At 46.3% G+C, this 22,766-nt stretch overlaps 1 protein-coding gene across 2 annotated transcripts in view; it reads left to right on the top strand.

Annotated features, from left to right (window-relative positions):
* LOC122943120 (coagulation factor XIII B chain-like) overlaps positions 1-22,766 on the top strand; it is a 447,010-nt gene that overhangs the window by 203,996 nt on the left and 220,248 nt on the right. For both annotated transcript variants that reach the window (XM_044300587.1, XM_044300586.1), the window contains exon 6: positions 2,553-2,690. In XM_044300587.1, the coding sequence (XP_044156522.1) occupies positions 2,553-2,690 (138 nt within the window). The remainder of the gene's footprint in view (positions 1-2,552; positions 2,691-22,766) is intronic.

The following is a 22,766-nucleotide window of genomic DNA, read 5'->3' as shown; positions in this document are numbered from 1 at the left end:
CATATACCCATGCTGGGTGAGATAAATATCTTGGTCAAATGCCAACTTTGTATTAAAAAAATGGGAAAAGTTGTCTTTTGCCGAGATATTTCTCTCACCCAGCATGGGTATATGTAAAAAGACACCCCAAAACACATGTCCCTACTTCTTTAGAGTACGGTGATACCACATGTGTGACACTTTTTTGCAGCCTAGGTGGGCAAAGGGGCCCACATTCCAAAGAGCACCTTTCGGATTTCACAGGCCATTTTTTTTTACAGATTTTGATTTCAAACTACTTTGCACGCATTTGGGCCCCTAAAATGCCAGGGCAGTATAACTTCCCCACAAGTGACCCCATTTTGGAAAGAAGACACCCCAAGGTATTCCGTGAGGGTCATGGCGAGTTCCTAGAATATTTTATTTTTTGTCACAAGTTAGTGGAAAATGATGATTTCATTTTTTTTTTCTTACAAAGTCTCATATTCCACTAACTTGTAAAAAAAAAAAAAAAAAAAAAAAAACTTCCATGAACTCACTGTGCCCATCACGAAATACCTTGGGGTGTCTTCTTTCCAAAATGGGGTCACTTGTGGGGTAGTTATACTGCCCTGGCATTTTAGGGGCCCAAATGCGTGCAAAGTAGTTTGAAATCAAAATCTGTAAAAAATGGCCTGTGAAATCCGAAAGGTGCTCTTTGGAATGTGGGCCCCTTTGCCCACCTAGGCTGCAAAAAAGTTTCACACATGTGGTATCCCCATACTCAGGAGAAGTTGGGGAATGTGTTTTGGGGTGTCATTTTACATATACCCATGCTGGGTGAGATAAATATCTCGGCAAAAGACAACTTTTCCCATTTTTTTTTATACAAAGTTGGCATTTAACCAAGATATTTATCGCACCCAGCATGGGTATGTGTAAAATGACACCCCAAAACACATTCCCCAACTTCTCCTAAGTACGGTGATACCACATGTGTGACACTTTTTTGCAGCCTAGGTGGGCAAAGGGGCCCACATTCCAAAGAGCACCTTTCGGATTTCACAGGCCATTTTTTTTTACAGATTTTGATTTCAAACTACTTTGCACGCATTTGGGCCCCTAAAATGCCAGGGCAGTATAACTACCCCACAAGTGACCCCATTTTGTAAAGAATGTTATTTTACACAAATCTCCCTAACACATGTTGGGACTTGGTTCAATTATTATTTACAATTGGCCACTCGGACCATCAGTGTCCCTTGGTTTACACGTGTTACTAATACTAAAAAATAACTTTTATTACTTCTCCTTAAAATATTTGCTTAGAACTCAATATTTTCCGATAATTAAAATTATCAGCGTAGCCTGCCTGCCTGTAAATGTGCTCACAGTGTAATCAATGATTTCCGAATTCGTCCACTAGGTGGCTCTATGCATCTACAGTAGCTTATTTCATGCGTCCTTTATTATGCAGGCGTCTCTCTGCTAATATACTGCCCGCTGTTATTCCCACAGCGTCTCAATACTGTGCCACCTTCTTGGACTGATCACCTAGCTTGATATCTCTCGCATACATGAATACCTTGGAAAGAAGACACCCTAAGGTATTTCATGATGGGCATAGTGAGTTCATGGAAGCTTTCATTTTTTGTCACAAGTTAGTGGAATATGAGACTTTGTAAGGAAAAAAAAAAATTCATCATTTTCCGCTAACTTGTGACAAAAAATAAAAAGTTCTATGAACTCACTATGCCCATCAGCGAATACTTTAGGGTGTCTACTTTCTGAAATTGGGTCATTTGTGGGGTTTTTCTACTGTCTGGGCATTGTAGAACCTCAGGAAACATGACAGGTGCTCAGAAAGTCAGAGCTGCTTCAAAAAGCGGAAATTCACATTTTGTACCATAGTTTGTAAACGCTATAACTTTTACCCAAACCATTTATTTTTTACCCAAACACTTTTTTTTTTATCAAAGACATGTAGAACAATAAATTTAGAGAAAAATGTATATATAGATGTCTCTTTTTTTTTTTTTTAAAAAACGACATCTATATATAAATAACAAAAAAAGTAAAAATGTCAGCAGCAATGAAATACCACCAAATGAAAGCTCTATTAGTGAGAAGAAAAGGAGGTAAAATTCATTTGGATGGCAAGTTGCATGATCGAGCAATAAATGGTGAAAGTAGTGTAGTGCAGAATTGTAAAAAGTGGTCTGGTCATTAAGGGTGTTTAAGCTAGGGGGGCTGAGGTGGTTAAGCAACTTCAATAGACTAAATATTTGAAAAGACGATTCTTTTATCGAGACCCTATGCTCTGTGACACATTTTCAGTTATCTTATATCTTATGTTTATTGTTCTTTTCTGTGGGCGTCTGTCTCAAAGAATTTCTACTGTTTGTGCATCCATGGGACAGAATTTACAGCGATAGATTATCTTAACATACAGAGCTCTCAAAGACCAAAGCTCCACCCTATACAGTATATTTTATGTACTGAACACTGACCTTTTTGCCAATGCACTTTTTCTATACCTAATGTCAATTAATATTTGAAAAAAATGAGTCATTTATGTGTGTTTTTTCCATCAGCTATTACTTGTCAATATAATCGCCGATCATTTAACGATGGGGATACTATTGAATATAGATGTCCCTCTGGGCAAAAGCCAAGAAGTGACATTGGCCAGTGTTATTATTATGGCTGGGGTCCACCGCTGGTTTGTGAAGGTAAGTCTATAGTGAAAATGCAAGTATTATTGGATAGTTTGACATACATCATGACCTGCTGTCTACTTTCTACATTTCTTGCTGGTTGACTGCTCTTTAACTCTGCACTCTTATGGTACTGTCACATGTGGTGGGTCCACACTGCATCGTTTTCTTGGCTAGCTAATAAAATACCATGAGGATCATGCGCTAGTGTAACTCCAATAAAAGTGAACAGGAGTTATGGGAACATAGTAGCACAGTGATCCATGCTGTTTCTGCACCTCATAAGTTACAGAGAAAGTATAGCTTGCTATGCTGCACTGCTTCAATAACCCCCATTCACTTCTACAGGAGTTACTGTAACAGCATAGGACTATACACTTGGTTGTTTTTGTACCTTGCTTTCTTGCAGCTTGGATGAGATGACCAATGGGATGGGGGTTAAGAGGTACAAGGTCAGAGGATCACCATTCTAGAGACAAGTGTGCATCATAAATGTCCGACATGTAGAATATCCCCTTAGGGATCAACACAAAATTTTATTTTTGCTTCCTTGCTTTCCATTAGCGATGATAATTTTTGAAGGCCAGATAGTTATTTGTAACATGCAGTTTTATCTCTGCTGTGTAACATTTGATTGGTTTTCTCTTTGAAAGTAAAGTCAGATGCACAACCCCTATATTTTTTAGACCTTATTTGTAAGTAGAAATTAGAGAATTGATTCAAAACAAGCTAGATTCATTATGAATATCACAAACATTATATTTCCACACTAATACAAAGTTCTGGCTATTCATTTAGGAAAAACAGCCTTGCCATTTTACACTTCAAATTCAGTACACTGGTGAGGGAAACAGGGCAGGGAGATGCAGATGTCCCTGGCTGGCAGAATTGCCCACAATGTCGTGTAATCAGCCTGACAGCCAATCAGATCAGAGGATATTAGCTGGTCCATTGGACACTATGTTAGCAGAAATTTTATTCTGAACTCAGCCAGCAATATACACCAATAGACAGTTATTTTAAATCAAATTCCCTAAAATACATCCAATGATTAAAAAGCCATCTCAGATTAATGCGCTAGGGCTTAAACTTATAAAGCGAAAGTTGCCGTAGGGGAGACATTGACTACAGCTCTTTTTCTAAGCTCTGTACATACTGTATGACCTTCAGGCACACATTAACAGAAGTGTATAGTTTCTCACATTGCTGACGGCTGTTGGTATTGTGGCGATGTGAACTGTAAAATGCATGGGAAAGTCCCGGAAGGGGGGTATATCTCTCCTAGGTTCCTCAACAAGCTGAGGTGGGTGAAATCCAGAATGACGCTGGCTTCAGCAAACATAGTTGCTGGAGCTTTTTTCTTTATTTATTCCCGGCTGGATTTTACTTTAATTGGGATGGTAGGTTTTGGCAGTGGGACCTCCCAATCCACCCCCCCCAGTCCGGGGCAGGTTTTTCCCTAGCAGGAAGGTGGTCGCAGGTGAAGCTTATTGTAGTCAGGCTAGCTGTAACAGTCGCGTACACACACACACACAGGGGGGAGGGAAGTGACCACTGCGCTCCACCCTTACCCCTGGCCCTGCCTACTTGCCTCGCGAGTCCTAATGACAGGGGACAACTGGACGGCAATCCCTAGCTTGAACTAAGTGCAGGGATGACAGACAGACAAACAACAGAATGTGAACGGACAGAGTCAATACCAGGAAAGCTACAAAGTACAAATGGAGCAAGCAGAGAATAGTCAGGAGAAGCCGGGATCATAAATACCAGGAGAGTCGTGAAGTACCAAAGGAGTCAGCAGAGGATCGTCAGGAGGAGGCCGGGGTCAGAATACCAGGAGAGCAGCAAAGTACACAAGGAGCAGGCAGAGGATTGTCAGGAATTCAGCAGGAGGTAAGTACGCCAGGAAAGACAAAATCACAGGTGGAACCTAAATTAACAGGCAACCTGTGGCCAGCAGGCTGCCTGTATTTATAGTGGGGAGTGAGGGTCTTGTGACGTGGCCAGCGTCACATGACCAACAGACCAACCAGTCGAGCACCGAGTGATCAGCTCGGCGCTCAAGGCAGACTTAGGAGCAGGGGACCTCCCAGCTAGCAAAGCAGCCCTGGGAACGAGGTCAAACACAGATCCTCGCTCCCGAAGCTAAGCAGCAGGTCTGCGGTTAATGGGAGACCGAGTGCACCTTCGGAACCCCGTTACAGTACCCCCCCTTTTACGAGGGGCCACCGGACCCAAAACTTCAGACAATGGCCTTTCAGGGTGTTCTAAATGAAATTTTCGAACAAGTCTAGGAGCATGAACCTCCCTGGCAGGTACCCAAGATCTCTCTTCAGGTCCATACCCCTTACAGTGAATCAGGTACTGCAAGGAATTACGCACCTTCCTGACATCCACTATTTTAGACACCACATACTCGACAGCATCATTAACAAGAACCGGCGGAGGCGAGGCTTTCGATGGTACTACTAGTTCAAAATATTTTTTAAGTAGGGATTTATGGAACACATTATGAACATGGAATGACTCGGGCAGCTCCAACCTAAATGATACCGGGTTAATCACCTCCGTGATCTTATATGGTCCAATAAAACGAGGAGCAAACTTTTTAGAATCTACCTTAAAAGGAATCTGTCCTGCTTTTACCATTTTAAGCTGGCACCATCGCTATGTTGACTAAAGTACCTTATTACCAGGAGTTTTTTTGTACCGTTGAACCTACGTTTTTTTCGTTTTGTAGTTTTGATATAAAAGCGATTGTTATGTTATGCTAATTAGGGTCCAAGGTGACCAGAGGGGCGTTTTTTTCACTCTCCGGTGCCCAGTGCCCAAGAACGCCTCCTGGTCATCAAATAACCTCCCACAGCCCGGCAAACGGTTCCGCCCCTCCCCACGTCATAGTCTACCTTATAGAAATGCCCCGTCCTTCTTCCTGTCTGCGGCCAGAAAACTCGCACAGGCGCAGTACCGCCTGCGGCCTGCGCCTGCGCGATCATCAAACTCCTGAGGGCAGCAGTGCCCAGGTCACATCACTGGGCTCGGCGCATGCCCAGTGAGACTTTTGAGGCTGTTGCCCTCAGGAGGTTGATGATCGCGCAGGCCGCAGGCGGTACTGCGCCTGTGCGAGTTTTCTGGCCGCAGACAGGAAGAAGGACGGGCATTTCTATAAGGTAGACTATGACATGGGGAGGGGGCGGAACCGTTTGCCAGGCTGTGGGAGGTTATTTGATGACCAGGAGGCGTTCTTGGGCACTGCAGGGGGGCGTCACAGGGCACCGGAGAGTGAAAAAAATGCCCCTCTGGGCACCTTGGACCCCAATTAGCATAACAAAAAATTGCTTTTATATCAAAACTACAAAACAAAATAAAGTAAAAAGAAGAGTCCTGGAAATAATTACTTTAGTCAACATAGCGATGGTGCCAGCTTAAAATGGTAAAAGCAGGTGACAGATTCCCTTTAAGAGAGAGATTCTTGGAGGACAACCATACCTTATCCCCAATCTGAAAATTCACCCCCCTTGAACGTCTCCTATCGGCCTTGAGTTTGAGAACTTTGAGCCTTTTCTAAGTTCGATTGAACCCGGGCCCAAACTGTGCACAGTTCAGAGGATAGCCTATCCGCCTCAGGGTTAGAGGAGGAGACTGATAACCCAGAATGAAAACGGGGATGGAAACCATGGTTACAAAAGAAAGGTGAAACCCCAGCAGAAGAATTGACACGGTTATTCAAAGCAAATTCAGCCAATGGAAGAAATTTCACCCATTATTGCTGGTCATCAGCAACATACAACCTCAAGAATTGTTCCACAGACTGATTAAGGCGTTCAGTCTGCCCATTACTATCAGGGTGGTAGGCAGAAGAAAAAGACAATGAAATTTGACATCTTTGACAGAAGGCCCTCCAGAATTTGGACACAAACTGCACACCCCTGTCAGAAACAATATTTTCCGGGATACCATGCAATCGAACAATTTCTTTCACAAAAATAGATGCCAGGGTTTTGGCATTCGGGAGTTTAGCCAGGGGAATTAAATGGACCATCTTGCTAAACCTATCGACCACTACCCAAACTACAGTCTTACCCTCCGCCGGCGGTAGGTCCGTTATAAAGTCCATCGAGATAAGGGACCAGGGTCTACTGGGAATGGGTAGGGGTCGTAGATTACCAGCAGGGCGAGTCCTAGGTGTCTTGGACCTGGCACAAACCTCACAGGCTGACACGTAGGACTTGACATCCCTAGTTAGAGTGGGCCACCAATAAGATCTAGAAACCAGATCCTTAGTGCCCTCAACACCCAGATGTCCACAAAAGGCAGAATCGTGACACTGTAAGGACCGACGTCACGCACAGGGAGGAAAACAGGGAAAGCCCTGCCCAAGGGAGAGGGAAAGGTGGTGACCCCTAACTCACCTTGCGGCTGGCACCTGACTGCCCTGACGTCCCTAGACGGGTTCCTCACCCGTGCGGCGATCACGTGCCTAAACCCTGGCTTTCCCTGAAATGAGCCCTAGATCGTGAACGGGCCGGTGGGATCGCTAGTCCGCACCACTGCACTAAGAGGGAAACACCAGGGAGATGACAGACAAATACAGACAAACACATACACCCAGGTGGGCGACCACAGCAGTCCACAAAGGTCCAACAGCGATCCGGAGGGTAGCGTTCTGAATCAACAATCAGAGAACGCAGCAACAAAGCTCCAGTGGGTCAGAATAGATGTCCAGGCAGGAAGCTCTATCTCTGGCAACCAGAGAAGTGTGAGAGAGGAATATAAGGAGGTTTGGGAGTGCTGGACAAGGAACAGCTGAGGAGAAGGAGCTACGGATCCCTGAGTGAGCCAAAAGGGTTTGCAAAGCAAACCCAGAAAGCTACCATAAGGAAAACAGCCCTATCTTAAATAGAGCGTGCAGCCAACCGCTGCGACTTCCTGACCCCGGGTATAACTGAGTCAGGCGTGGTTCTCGATACCCTCGTGACAGTACCCCCCTCTCTACGAGGGGCCTCCGGACACTCAGGACCAGGTCTCTCAGGATGAGAGGCATGAAAAACCCGAACTAACCTGTCAGCGTTTACCTCAGACTCAGGAACCCACATTCTTTCCTCGGGACCGTAACCTCTCCAATGCACCAGATATTAGAGAGCGGCGGACCCGATGAGAATTAACAATTTTGGATATCTGAAATTCTAGATTACCATCTACGACAACAGGAGGGGGTGGCAGCGGTGATGGTTGTAGAGGTGGAACATATTTTTTGAGTAACGACTTATGAAAAACATTATAAATTTTAAAAGTCTGAGGTAACTCCAGGCGAAAAGCCACGGGGTTGATGATGGCTACAATTTTGTAGGGGCCAATAAACCTAGGACCCAGTTTCCAAGAGGGAACCTTCAATTTAATATTCCTAGTAGACAACCACACATAGTCATTCACTCCTAGGTCCGGACCTGGCGACCGTCTCTTATCAGCCATGCATTTGTATTTACCTCCCATATTTTTCAAGTTAGCTTGCACCTTCTGCCATACCGATGAAAGAGATGACGAAAAACGTTCCTCTTCGGGAACCCCAGAAGACCCCCCCTCTTTGAAAGTACAGAATTGGGGATGAAAACCATATGCACCAAGAAATGGTGACTTGCCAGTGGATTCCTGACGACGATTATTTATGGCAAACTCAGCTAACGGTAAATATGATGACCACAACTCTTGGTTTTCAGACACAAAACATCTTAGATATGTCTCAAGGTTTTGGTTGGTACGCTCAGTCTGTCCATTCGACTGAGGATGGAAAGCTGAGGAAAAGGACAAGTGTACCCCCAAACGGGAACAAAAAGCTTTCCAAAATTTAGAAATAAACTGGGTACCCCGATCCGAAACAACATCGGAGGGGACCCCGTGAAGCTTCACGATTTCACTGACTAATACCTGAGCAAGAGTCTTAGCATTAGGTAGTGCAGGTAACGGAATGAAGTGTACCATTTTGCTAAACCTGTCCACTACTACCAAAATAACTGTTTTACCCGCAGACAAACGGAAGTCAGTGATAAAATCCATTGACAGGTGTGTCCACGGTCTATTGGGAATGACGAATGGTAATAGAGACCCTGCAGGACGTGTATGTGAAACTTTTGCGCGCGCACAGGTAGAACAAGAAGACACAAAATCCAATACATCCTGACGCAACCTTGGCCACCAAAGACGACGAGACAATAGCTCCAAGGTTGCTTTACTACCCGGGTGCCCAGCAAGTGCCGAATTATGATGTTCCTTTAATAATTCGAAACGTAGGTTCAACGGTACAAACAATTTATCTGAGGGGCAAGAGACCGGGGCATCCCCCTGGGCCTCTAACACCTTCCCCTCCAAAACAGAGTGTACCGCAGAGACAACCACTCCTCTTTGTAGAATGGGCACCGAATCACTCACATTACCCCCTCCAGGGAAACAACGAGATAGTGCATCAGCCTTGGTGTTCTTTGCCCCAGGACGATAGGTAATCACAAAGTTAAACCTGGTAAAAAATAGCGACCACCTAGCCTGTCTAGGGGTGAGACGCTGGGCTGATTCGAGGTACAGGAGATTTTTGTGGTCTGTAATCACAGTGACGGGGTGGACTGCCCCCTCTAAGAAGTGACGCCACTCCTCAAACGCAAGTTTAATAGCTAATAGTTCCCTATTGCCAATATCGTAGTTCTTTTCTGCTGCAGATAGTTTTTTAGAAAAAAAAGCACAAGGACGCCATTTGCCAGGAGATGGACCCTGAGACAGCACCGCCCCCACTCCCACCTCTGACGCATCGACTTCAACAATAAAAGGCTGAGAGACATCAGGTTGGACTAGTACAGGTGCTGAGGTAAACCTCTCTTTTAGAGAGGAAAAAGCAACTTTAGCGGCGTCAGACCATTTAGAAAAATCAGTCCCCTTCCTAGTCATGTCAGTAAGCGGTTTTACAATAAGTGAATAATTTTTAATGAATTTCCTATAGAAATTTGCGAAGCCCAAGAACTGTTGTAGTGCTTTGAGGTTCTCAGGAAGATCCCAATCTAAAATTGCCTGGACCTTCCTAGGATCCATACGGAACCCTGAAGCAGATAAAAAATAACCCAGGAATTGTATCTCCTGAACGGCGAAGACACATTTTTCAATCTTAGCATATAATTCATTCGTCCGTAGGACCTGCAGTACTTGTCTGACATGCACCTCATGTGTTTTCAGATCAGATGAATAAATTAAAATATCATCTAGGTATATTACCACAAACCTGCCGATTAGATGACTAAAAATGTCATTAACGAAATGTTGAAAGATGGCAGGAGCATTGGTCAGACCGAAAGGCATAACTAGATTTTCATAATGCCCCTCAGGGGTGTTAAACGCTGTCTTCCACTCATCCCCCTCCTTAATACGAATCAGATTGTAGGCCCCCCTAAGATCAAGTTTGGAGAACCACCTAGCACCCGCAATCTGATTTAAACAGGTCAGGAATGAGAGGAAGAGGGTATGGGTCTCGGATGGTTATCCGATTTAATTCGCGAAAATCTAAGCAAGGACGCAGGCCCCCCATCTTTCTTTTTAACGAAGAAAAACCCTGCAGCCACGGGTGAAGAAGAGGGTCTGATGTGTCCCTTAGCCAAGCTCTCGGAGATATAATCTTTCATGGCTTGTCTCTCTGGACCCGAAAGATTATATAACCTGGTCTTGGGTAATTTTGCGCCGGGAATAAGGTTAACCGGGCAATCATAAGGACGATGAGGTGGTAACTTTTCTGACAACCCTTTTCAGAAAAAACAACCTCAAAATCCGAAATAAATGTAGGTAGGGTAGTTATGGAGGCGACTAAGCAATTGCTATTTAAGCAATTTTCTCTGCACTGCTCACTCCACTCCAATATCTCCCTGGCCTGCCAATCCACTACTGGATTTTGCGCTACCAACCAGGGAAGACCCAGCACTACCGGAGTGGGAAGCCCCTCCAGAACATAACCTGAAAGCAGCTCGTTATGGTGGTCCCCTACCCGAAGGTGTAAATTATGAACAATGTGGGTGAGGTTTATCTGAGACAGGGGAGCAGAATCAATAGCGAATATGGGAATGGGTCTCTGTAACGTACAGAGAGACAAACCCAAAGTGCGGGCAAAATGGGCATCTGTCAAATTTACCCCTGCTCCACTGTCTAGAAAGAAAGAAATAGTCTCCGTCTTATCACCAAAAATAATAACCGCTGGCAACACAAATTGCCATGTACGTATGGAGGAGACGTATACCCCCCGGCTGACATCCTCCACACAGCCTGGGGTTAGTAGTTTTTCCGACGGTGTTTTGTTTCTGAGGAAAGAAGGACAGACATTAATGAAATGACCCCTCTCCCCACAAAACAAAACAAACCCCACGCCTACGGCGAGCCTCAGGAGGACGGGCCTGACGAGTAGTTCCTCCTAGCTGCATAGGCTCGTCTAAGTCCGTACAGACTAACTGCTGCTTGGGAGGGGTTACCAATTTCTCCGGTTCTTTCAACCTGTCCCTAAGGCATCTCTCTATACGGATAGAAAGGGACATAACCGCATCAAGGAAAAAGGGGGTCTCCTATAATGCAAGCGCATCCTTAACCCTTTCAGATAACCCAGAGCAGAACTGACTCCTGAGAGCCGGGTCGTTCCATTGGGTATCCGTAGCCCACCTACGGAATTCAGAGCAATACTCCTCTACCGGCCGCTCTCCTTGTAAGAGTCTCTGTAATCTTGATTCAGCCAGTGCTACTCGGTCAGGGTCGTCATATATGAGACCCAAGGCCCTGAAAAACTCATCCACTGACCGAAGAGCCTGGGAATCAGTAGGTAAAGAGAACGCCCAGGACTGCGGGTCCCCCTGCAGCAGGGAAATAACAACCCCCACCCGCTGATCTTCATTACCAGAGGAGTAAGGGCGCAGTTTAAAATATAACTTACAGGCCTCACGGAATGTCAAAAACGTGTCCCTTCCCCCAGAAAATCTGTAAGGGAGAGGGACCTTGGGTTCCGCAACAACCTGGTTACCAGTAGCAACCGCTGGGCTTGCGGTCAGTTGTAATTGCTGCTGTTGCTGGAGGACCGACGCCTTCAATCCTACCACCTCCAAAGACAGGCCATGAAATTGTTTGGACAGAGCAGCAATTTGATCCATACTGGATTCTAAGTAGGTAAAAAATATATATATTTTTTTTACCTACACAAAAATAAGGGCCAGAGATAATGTAATGACCAACGTCACGCACAGGGAGGAAAACAGGGAAAGCCCTGCCCAAGGGAGAGGGAAAGGTGTTGACCCCTAACTCACCTTGCAGCTGGCACCTGACTGCCCTGACGTCCCTAGACGGGTTCCTCACCCGTGCGGCGATCACGTGCCTAAACCCTGGCTTTCCCTGAAATAAGCCCTAGATAGTGAACGGGCCGGTGAGATCGCTAGTCCGCACCACTGCACTAAGAGGGAAACACCAGGGAGAGGACAGACAAATACAGACAAACACATACATCCAGGTGGGCGACCACAGCAGTCCACAAAGGTCCAACAGGGATCCGGAGGGTAGCGTTCTGAATCAACAATCAGAGAACGCAGCAACACAGCTCCAGTGGGTCAGAATAGATGTCCAGGCAGGAAGCTCTATCTCTGGCAACCAGAGAAGTGTGAGAGAGGAATATAAGGAGGTTTGGGAGTGCTGGACAAGGAACAGCTGAGGAGAAGAAGGAGCTACGGATCCCTGAGTGAGCCAAAAGGGTTTGCAAAGCAAACCCAGAAAGCTACCATAAGGAAAACAGCACTATCTTAAATAGAGCGTGCAGCCAACCGCTGCGACTTCCTGACCCCAGGTATAACGGAGTCAGGCGTGGTTCTCGATACCCTCGTGACAGACACTCACCCAACAGCTGGAGATGAAATTGTACGGAAACAAACAACTTATCTGTTGGGGTGGATACCGGTGCCAGATGTTGTTCAGACCTAATGCGAGCTGAGATATTCTGGGTTAGAGCTGCTATGAAGATTTTTGCTGGTAGGATGGATTCAGGTGGTACCTCAGTAGGTTGAAAAGCATGGAAGCTCCGAGATAATGCGTCCGCCTTCACATTTTTACTTCCCGGCCTGAACGTAATGGAAAAATCAAAACGAGTAAAAAAACAGAGCCCATCTGGCTTGACGGGGATTCAACCTCTTAGCAGACTCGAGAAACATAAGGTTCTTATGGTCAGTGACAACAGTTACACAATGCCTTGCCCCCTCCAGAAAATGCCTCCACTCCTCAAATGCCCATTTAATGGCCAGCAGCTCCCTATTCCCTATGTCGTAGTTTCTCTCCGTGGGAGAGAATTTCCTGGAGAAGAAGGCACACGGTCTCAGGTTAGTGAGGCTAGCAGGACCTTGTGAAAGGACTGCTCCTGCACTGTCCTTGGACGCATCCACCTCCACAATAAAAGGTCTCTCCTGATCAGGCTGGATCAGAATGGGAGCGCTACTGAATGCCTTTTTTAATTTCTCAAATGAAGAAATGGCCTCAGTAGACCAATTCTCCAAATCCGCCCCTTTCTTAGTAAGGTTGGTCAACGGTTTAGCAATTACGGAAAAATTCATAATAAATTTACGATAGTAGTTGGCGAAACCTAAGAATCGTTGTAAGGCCTTTAAGGATGAAGGTCTTACCCATTCCTTAATTGCTAGTACCTTACCAGGATCCATCTTGAAGGCGTGAGGAGTCAGAATATGCCCTAGAAACAGAATCTCCTGTAGACCAAAGACATATTTCTCTTGCTTAGTGGATAGCTGATTCTCCCTCAACACCTCAAATACTTGTTTTACATGAGACACATGGGATTCGAAGTCAGGAGAGAATATCAAAATGTCGTCAAGATAGACAATAACAAATTTACCTAAGAACTCCCTAAGAATGTCATTCATGAAGTTTTGGAACACAGCTGGGGCATTGCCGAGTCCAAAAGGCATCACCTGATATTCAAAGTGTCCTACCGGAGTATTGAACGCCATCTTCCATTCGTCTCCCTCCTTGATTCGGATTAGATTGTATTTTGGAAAACCAGGTTGCCCCCAGAACCTGGTTAAATAAATCCGGAATCAATGGGAGGGAGTATCTATTCTGGACAGTGATTTTATTTAATCTCCGGTAATCGATACATGGCCTAAGACCACCATCTTTTTTCTTAACGAAGAAAAACCCCGCCCCCATAGGAGAGACAGAAGGTCTAATATGCCCTTTACCAAGGCTCTCCTTAATATAATCTTCCATGGCCTTGCGTTCGGGCTTAGAAAGATTATAAATTCGCCCCTTAGGAAACTTGGCCCCCTCTACTAGCTCTATAGTACAATCATAAGGTCTATGAGGGGGTAGAACCTCCGAGGTTGGTGATGAGAATACATCAGAATATTCCCTAACAACAGTGGGTAAAGTATCAGCTTTTACTGAGACCCCAGCCTGTACCACGGACAAGCACGAGTCACACTTAGGCCCCCATCTCACCAACTCCCCATTGGACCAATCTATAGTGGGGTTATGTAGTCGGAGCCAAGGCAACCCTAGTACCACCTCAGCTGGTAGGTTCTCCAGGACAAAAAGGGAACATCTCTCTGAGTGGCAAACACCCACGGTTAGAGAAATCTCTGAGGTACATGAGCTCACCTTACCACCAATAAGAGGAGTAGCATCAATAGCCATGACATGGATAGGAGTTGGTAAAGCAAACATTGGAATACCCAGTCTTACAGCATACTCAGTCAATAAAGCTGGCCGCTGAGCCAGAATCAATAAAGGCCTTACCCGGCCATTTATCTACTCCCAGAGAAATCGTAATGGGTACCAAAAGCTTACATTTAGAAAAATCAGGGTGTATCTGGTCTTTAGGTTGCCTTGCCTTAGGAGACTTGACAGAGAGGACCTTCTTAGGGCACTGGTTGATCCAATAGTCAGGATCTCCACAGTAAAAGCATTCTCCACGTCTGCGGCGAAGATTCCCTCGGGTCATGCCAACCTGCATGGGTTCCTCGATGGAGACCTCAGCATTGTCTCTGGGATAGGCCTCTGGCTGGACCACCATCTGGGAAGAGAACTGTTGTTCCTGTCGTCTCTCTCTAACCCGTCGGTCAAGTCGGACAACAAGGGTCATCATCTCCTCTAAGGTCTCTGGAGGTTGATAACTGACCAGAAGATCCTTTAAATTATCAGACAGACCTGACCTGACTCTTCAGGGCTGGTTCGTTCCATCCTAAGGGGACACACCACCTTCTGAATTGGGTGCAATAATCCTCCGCAGGTAGATTGCCCTGAACCAGTGCCTTTAGATCCGTCTCGGCTACTAGAGCCCTGTCTGGTTCATCATAGATGGTACCCAGTGCCTGAAAGAACCCCTCCACAGAAGATAAACAACTGGCGCCAGCAGTTAAAGAGAAAGCCCAGTCCTGGGGATCACCCTGTAGTCGGGAAATGATAATGCCCACGCGTTGACTCTCGGGGCCAGAGGACACGGGGCGCAAACGGAAGTAAAGTTTGCAACTCTCCTTAAAAGAGAGAAACTTCTTCCGGTCTCCAGAAAAGGGTTCTGGGAGCTTAATCTGGGGCTCAAAATGCGGAGTGGAGGCCTGAGGAGTGGAAGAACCTTGCCCTAACTCAAAAGAACTGAGTTTTTCCCCTAACTCCTGCACCATCTGCGTCAGATTAGAGACATGGTCAGTCAGGGTCACCAGAGGATTCATTATACAGTGGTAATTTGGCCTGTTAATCTGTAACGTTCTCGTACACACACACACTGGGGGGAGTGAAGTGACCACTGCGCTCCACCCTTACCCCTGGCCCTGCCTACTTGCCTCGCGAGTCCTAATGACAGGGGACAACTGGACGGCAATCCCTAGCTTGAACTAAGTGCAGGGATGACAGACAGACAAACAACAGAACGTGAACGGACCAAGTCAATACCAGGAAAGCTACAAAGTACAAATGGAGCAAGCAGAGAATAGTCAGGAGAAGCCGGGGTCATAAATACCAGGAGAGTCGTGAAGTACCAAAGGAGTCAGCAGAGGATCGTCAGGAGGAGGCCAGGGTCAGAATACCAGGAGAGCAGCAAAGTACACAAGGAGCAGGCAGAGGATCGTCAGGAATTCAGCAGGAGGAAAGACAAAATCACAGGTGGAACCTAAATTAACAGGCAACCTGTGGCCAGCCGGCTGCCTGTATTTATAGTGGGGAGTGTGGGTCAGCCGGCTGCCTGTATTTATAGTGGGGAGTGAGGGTCATGTGACGTGGCCAGTGTCACATGACCGACAGACCAACCAGTCGAGCACCGAGTGATCAGCTTAGGAGCAGGGGACCTCCCAGCTAGCAAAGCCGCCCTGGGAATGAGGTCAAACACAGATCCTCGCTCCCGAAGCTAAGCAGCAGGTCTGCGGCTAATGGGAGAAGTACCAAAGGAGTCAGCAGAGGATCGTCAGGAGGAGGCCAGGGTCAGAATACCAGGAGAGCAGCAAAGTACACAAGGAGCAGGCAGAGGATCGTCAGGAATTCAGCAGGAGGAAAGACAAAATCACAGGTAGAACCTAAATTAACAGGCAACCTGTGGCCAGCCGGCTGCCTGTATTTATAGTGGGGAGTGTGGGTCAGCCGGCTGCCTGTATTTATAGTGGGGAGTGAGGGTCATGTGACGTGGCCAGTGTCACATGACCGACAGACCAACCAGTCGAGCACCGAGTGATCAGCTTAGGAGCAGGGGACCTCCCAGCTAGCAAAGCCGCCCTGGGAATGAGGTCAAACACAGATCCTCGCTCCCGAAGCTAAGCAGCAGGTCTGCGGCTAATGGGAGACCGAGTGCACCTTCGGAACCCCGTTACACTAGCATAAATCCACCCTCAGTGTGTCAGTCTGGGGCGAGTGTCTTTGAATCTGGAGCAGAGGCTCTGTATGTGGTCTCAGTCAGGAGGGCTGAGGGGCCACAAGGCTATGTGAAGCTTGATCTCTCCCCTGTGTGGACTGACACTTGATGAGCAGAGCCTGAGACCATAACCCTAAGCGGTACTTAGAGGTGAGTCAGGGAAACCTATGTGTTTAGGTAGAGCCCAGACAGACAAGGTGTTTTATTTTGTCTTTGTATGTTTTTCGTTATGCCGTGTGCCACAATAAAGCACAGTTTGGCCCTAAATCCTGGTGTCCGTGAAGAAGTGTAAGAAAACTACCCCTTACAAGTGGTGGAGGATGCTCGCAAGTTGTCCTTGAGAAAAGGGCAACAACAGCCGGTTGCTAGGGGCAATGACGAGAAAGAGCAGGTGCTGCTGAATCCTGCTGTGCTGGAGTTAAAGGGCCGGAAGCCTGTTTGTTCGGTGGAGCAGGTGCTGCTCGTGCTATTATGGACTTTTTTTTTCTGTGGTGCGGGGAAAATCTGTGCAGTGATTTAAAGGGCCAGAAGCCCAGAAAAGAGACTGACCTGTGGGGGGGGAATATATATTTTTTTTGCTGTGTTGATAGAGGACTGTCTGTTGCTATGGGGTGGATGAAGGATTTCACCAAGCAGCTGATGCGGGCCAATCTGAAGGCTAGCCAAAGGAAAGTGATGTGGCAACAGGAGCAGGAAAAGCTCATGGGCGGGTTGGACAGACAAAGAGACGTCCTAACCCAAGGCGTTTCCCATAGTAACCGCTGTGCTGAGGAACTGGGCAGTGACCTCGTGAGCGGGAACTGCAGGTTCTCAGAATGCGGTTGGAGGCAGAGGGGGAAGCTTTGAGGGCGCAACTGCAATTGGCCCTGTAGACTAAGTCTTCAACACTAAGGGGACACTTTGTAAAAGTCCAAGGTGTCGGTGATGTACCTGGAGTTCTAGAGAAGGTGGTGTATACCGTTGCCAAGGGCAACCGTCGGGAAGAGAGTGAGATGGAGAGCAGTGCGGCTCTCAAGAGTTCAAGTGTTTACTGCCAAGGTCTACAGAGTCCTAGAGAGGATGTGCGAAGATGCTGTTGCTAAGAGCAACCAACCATGACAGCATGCAGCTGTACTGCAACAGACAGAGTGCTGCTGGAGATGTCGTCAAGTGGGAAGGTGTGCACCTGATTGTCCTATGACCAGGAATCAAAGATGAGAGGTTCCCAACATCCCGGAAAAGGATGATGTCCACTGTGGAAATGGACGTATCGCACGTGAGAGGGACAAACCCAAGACGACAATGGGTAAGATCGTTCCGATTATCCTCTGTGTAGCAGACCCAGTGGCATTGAGCCGGCGGCAGTGGCTACTGTTAGGCATACAAGGTTTGTATTGTATAAGCAACAACCACTGCATGTCATTGCTATATTGTATGGTCACTAGATGGCAATGTTACATTTATGTAAGTTCCTGTTTTTGCTATGTCTTTAAAATAAAAGAGTTCAGTGCTCGTTCTGTTACAGAGCAGAGGTTAATTGTTTAGTCTCATGAAGTATTTCTAACAGCTACCCGCTGGGCTGGTGAAGGGAGATATGTCACCGAGGTGAGAAACTGTCTCAAAAGTGTGTGACCATGTGGAAAATACAGTGTCTGAACAGGCGGGTAAACCTGTTGTGATTGCTCCCTCGCAGGAATCTGCAGGGGAGAAGGTTACTGTGTTGCCCAAAGAGCCGGTGACCAAGGCTAGATTTGGGGTGGTGAAAGTCAGAGATCCCATGCTAGCCCAGGTAAGAGGTAGCATGATAGTAAAACCTGAGACTGGTAGAATGATAAATGTTCGGGACAATTATGCGGATACTACAGACTATCCGGTGGTCCTCACTGAGGGTGACACCCTGGTGAAAACTGAGATTGATGATCTTGGTAATGCAAAAGTGCTTATACATCAGGGAATGTTGGGCCTTGATTTTCCTTTGTTCTATGATTTGTGGGGAAGTGGAAACACTTCTGCAGTCAGTGTTAAATCTCCTGCAGAACTGGTACCTAGCCCTTTAAATGAAGTGACCATTAGAAACAATGGTGCTGATAAGGTGCAAGGTGATTGTACCAAGTTTGCGGAATTGCATAATGAAAATGTGATGACATGTGAAATATGTGATGATGATGACATGTTTTTTCCGTTGCAGGTTGTGGACAGGGGAGAAGTGCCTCCTGTAGGTCAAAATGTAAATGATGTAGAAATGCTCATAAATGTTGAGGGCACACAGCTGAGGAAACCCACTGTGATAAAGGTGTGGGAAAGTGGGGCATGGCTAGCGTATGTACCACACGTACCAGGGGAGAGTGTGCAGTCTCTCCAGTGTTCTATGTTTAATAAGGAAATGTCAAATGTTGGTTTTGGCTCATCGGTGACCCTAGAGGTCAGGATTGATAATGAGCCAAGCGTTATATATGACAAATGTGCTGTGACCGATAGCAACCTAGAGAGAGAAGCTATCATGTCAAGGTCTTGCAAAATTAAGGTAGTCGTTAGTAGTGACCAGACGACAGTTATACCTGACTTGACGAGAGATAAGTGGGGAGATGTCAGCATAGGGTCTGAGAATTATACCCAGGCAGTGGAAGACTTCATTCAAATAAACAGATTTCCAGCTCAAAGGAGATAAAATCTTGCATTTTCTTTATTAAACATTCCAAACGTGCACACGGCGCAGTGAAAGAGGTCCCTCCAGGTCCCTGGTCAGACCAACATGTTTCGAGCCAGCCAGCTCTTAACCATGATCTGTAAGCTGTATGAGTCTGGACACACATATGGGACCCCACTTCCAATCAGGTGCATGAGAAAGGGGGAAGGGGGGCATGGGAAACAGTGTGCAGGTGATCGGAGGCGGGGCCGCAAACGGAAACCAAGCCCAGGCAGCAACCTGCTTTAAACATAGTGAAATTTACAAAGTTAAAAAACCCAACACAAATAGATACAAAAAAGATTTTTAAATACAAGTTCTTTCACATATAAAATTATTCTAGGGTGTCATGCAGAAAAAATCTGCGCGTTCAGTGAAAGACTTCCTGGCAGGTCTGACAAACCAAAAAGAGAGTGTAGAAGAGCATGACCGACTGCTGGTAGAGGCTCCCTACCAGCTGGGCCTGGCAGGCCAGTACGGCTGCAAACTTGAAGATGTTTTCGCCTGCTCCGCATAGTTCCTAGATACACTAGAGAAGGGACTAGCTGTTCTCGCAGAGCAACTGGAAAAAGCTCCAGAAGAGTCAAAGGAAGAGACTCAGAAAGAGATGAATGAACTAAAGGATCTAGAGTCACAAATAGAAGTGGAAATTCTCCAGCTTCAAGAGGAACTGGCAGCTTCTAAGCAATCCAGACATCATGCGGAGCAAGGAGCAAGAGAGCGATGAGCTGGCTGATGAGGTCTCAAATAGCATCTCAGGAAAATCTGCTCTCTTGGAGAAGAAAAGACAGTTGGAAGTCAGGATTGCTGAACTTGATCAAGAGTTCCGTGATCGTATGGTGGACCTGGACCACCAGAGACTCAGTTGGAGAAGAAACAGAAGATGTTTCACCAGCTCCTGGCTGAAGAGAAAAACACCTCGGTCCGGTATGCCGAAGAATGTGACAGATCGGAGACTGATATGCGGGAGAAGAAGACCAAGGCCCTCTCCTTGGTTAGAGCCCTTGAAGAAGCACTTGAGGAGCGAGATGAATTTGATAGGCTGAACAGGCAACTCAGAGCAGAGATGGAAGATCTCATGAGCTCAAAGGATGATGTCGGGAAGAACGTCTATGAGCTGGAGAAGTCTAAGCGTGCAGCAGGTGGAAGAAATGAAAACTAAACTCAAAGAGTTAGAGGCAAGAGCTTCTCGAGATGACAGGTTGGCTCAATCAAAGGAAAATGAGAAATCTGAAGAGGAGAGTACTCTGAAAGATGCCAAGAAGTCTAAGCCAGAGCTTGTTAAAAATGGGTCTGGAGATGGTGGCGCCGTGGTGCCGGCCGAGGCAGAGAAGATGGAAGATGGTTCTGTGGAACCAGGTAATGTACTTGATATGGAGGCTGAATCCAAGAGACTCGTGGCAGCGAGTAGTCAGGACCTGGTCATGAAAGACATCCCCTCTACTGTCAATGCCTTCCAGAAATGCAGTGGTCTGCTGGGGAAGAAATACGAGGAGACAGACAACCAGCATGCAGATATCTACCACTGTGAGATGGCTCTCCTAGAGCCTACACAAATGGGGAACAATAACCTGGGTGACCCTCTGGAGGAAGTGCCAGAAGACTAAGAGTCTGATGAGGACCCCAGTGTCCCCAGTACCTCCAACCTTGATGAGAAAGAGGAGGAGGGGTTAAGAATGCAAATATATGATGCCGTGTCCGAGAAGGATGAGAAGGCCAACAAAGGGAATGAAGACTCCAAAGGAGACTCAAAGGCTGCAGAAGCTAGGGCCGTTGAGTTGGAGTGGGAGAAATTCTCTGATGTACCAGAGACCAAAGATAAGGCTGAAGAACAGTCGGCCGAAGTGGGCAGAGCTACTAAAGAAGCAGAAGACTCTGAAACTGAAGCCAAATCTGAAGTAACCCTTGTGGGGAGTACAGGAAAAAGAGAAGTGTTATTTGTTGATAGAAGAAAGAAACTAAGCGAGTGTGAACACTAGGTGACATCAGAGCGGCTGAAGGGTGGTATAAAACTGACCAGCCGGATCTCTAACAAAAGGAGGAGGCGGGAGCTCCCCGTGGAAAACACGGCTGTAAAGGTTGCGGAAGTTAGAGGTCGTGGACCTAAGAAAAAATCTGGAAAAGGAGGAAGCCAGAAAGCTAAGAAAAAGTTCTCCAGCGGAGAGGAGAAGGAGGCGTCCCTTAGACACTGTCTGCTAGGTAGAAAGTCAGTGTTTATGAAAAACCAAGCTCTGCTAGCCTGGGGTTGGCAGAATAGAGGGAAATATGTGAAACTGGCCACATCTTCCAGAGGGCATGGTACGATGTGGGAAAATCCCCAGACCTCTAGTCTGAAGAAAAGATGGGGAATATGTGGCGATGTGAACTGTAAAATGCATGGGAAAGTCCCAGAAGGGGGGTATATCTCTTCCAGGATCCTCAACTGACTGAGGTGGGTGAAATCCAGAATGACGCTGGCTTCAGTAAATATAGTTGCTGGAGCTATTTTCGTTATTTATTGCTGGATTTTACTTGGATTGGGATGGTAGGTTTTGGCAGTAGTCCGGGGCAGGTTTGTCCCTAGCAGGAAGGTGGTCGCAAGTGAAGCCTACGCTAATCAGGCTAGCATAAATCCACCCTCAGTGTGTCAGTCTGGGGGGAGTGTCTGTGAAACTGGAGCAGAGGCCCTGTATGTGTTCTCAGTCAGGAAGGCTGAGGGGCCACAAGGCTATGTGAAGCCTAATCTCTCCCCTGTGTGGACTGATGCTTGATGAGCGGAACCTGCTAAGGCTTGGAGCCTGAGACCCTGACCCTAAGCGGTACTTAGAGTTGAGTCAGGGAAACCTGTGTGTTTAGGTAGAGCCCAGACGGACAAGGTATCAATATAAAAAAAACAGACAACCCCTTTAAACCATAGGTTGATATGTTTTTTTTTTTTAAATTTAATAAAAGGTAATATTTTTTATTTGAGCATATGGCTGGAGGTAAACATTTACAGAATGTTTTGGTCTGTGCCTGAGTTTATAAAGAGATAGTAATCTTTTATATGTGCACAAGCCAACTTTTTTTTTTTTTTTTCACAAACTTGCTACAAAGCTTCTACAGTTAATTTAGCCTATTTTTTGCCATAGTGGTGCAATTGCATTTTCCTTCCAATAATGTTTACCTTTAGGCTAGAGTTAAATGAAACAATTCTAAACAAGGAGGACTAAATCACACTGGGGGGGGGGCTTGACCTGATTTGTTCAGAGGCTGACAGACAGCAAGTTAGCCAATCAGGAGGCAGGATTCTGACAGGTAATTTTGCTCAGAATGCCATACATGACTTTCTGTGCTCAGCTTGTGATATGAACGCATGCATTTTGTCCATGTCTGTCAAAACACAATTTCAGACACAAGCTAGAAATCTAGGTGTAACAGGGATATAATAAGGTAGATGAAGGGTTTTGTCATGGAAGACATAGTAGTAGTGAACTGGTCACTCAGAGTTATGTGTCTCATATAGCTTGCTGGCAAGTTCTGCATTACAAAATCCTGCAACAACCTAATG

Source organism: Bufo gargarizans, chromosome 7, assembly GCF_014858855.1.
Source record: "Bufo gargarizans isolate SCDJY-AF-19 chromosome 7, ASM1485885v1, whole genome shotgun sequence".
Lineage (NCBI taxonomy): Eukaryota > Metazoa > Chordata > Amphibia > Anura > Bufonidae > Bufo > Bufo gargarizans.
This window is presented reverse-complemented; position numbering and strand designations above follow the sequence as displayed.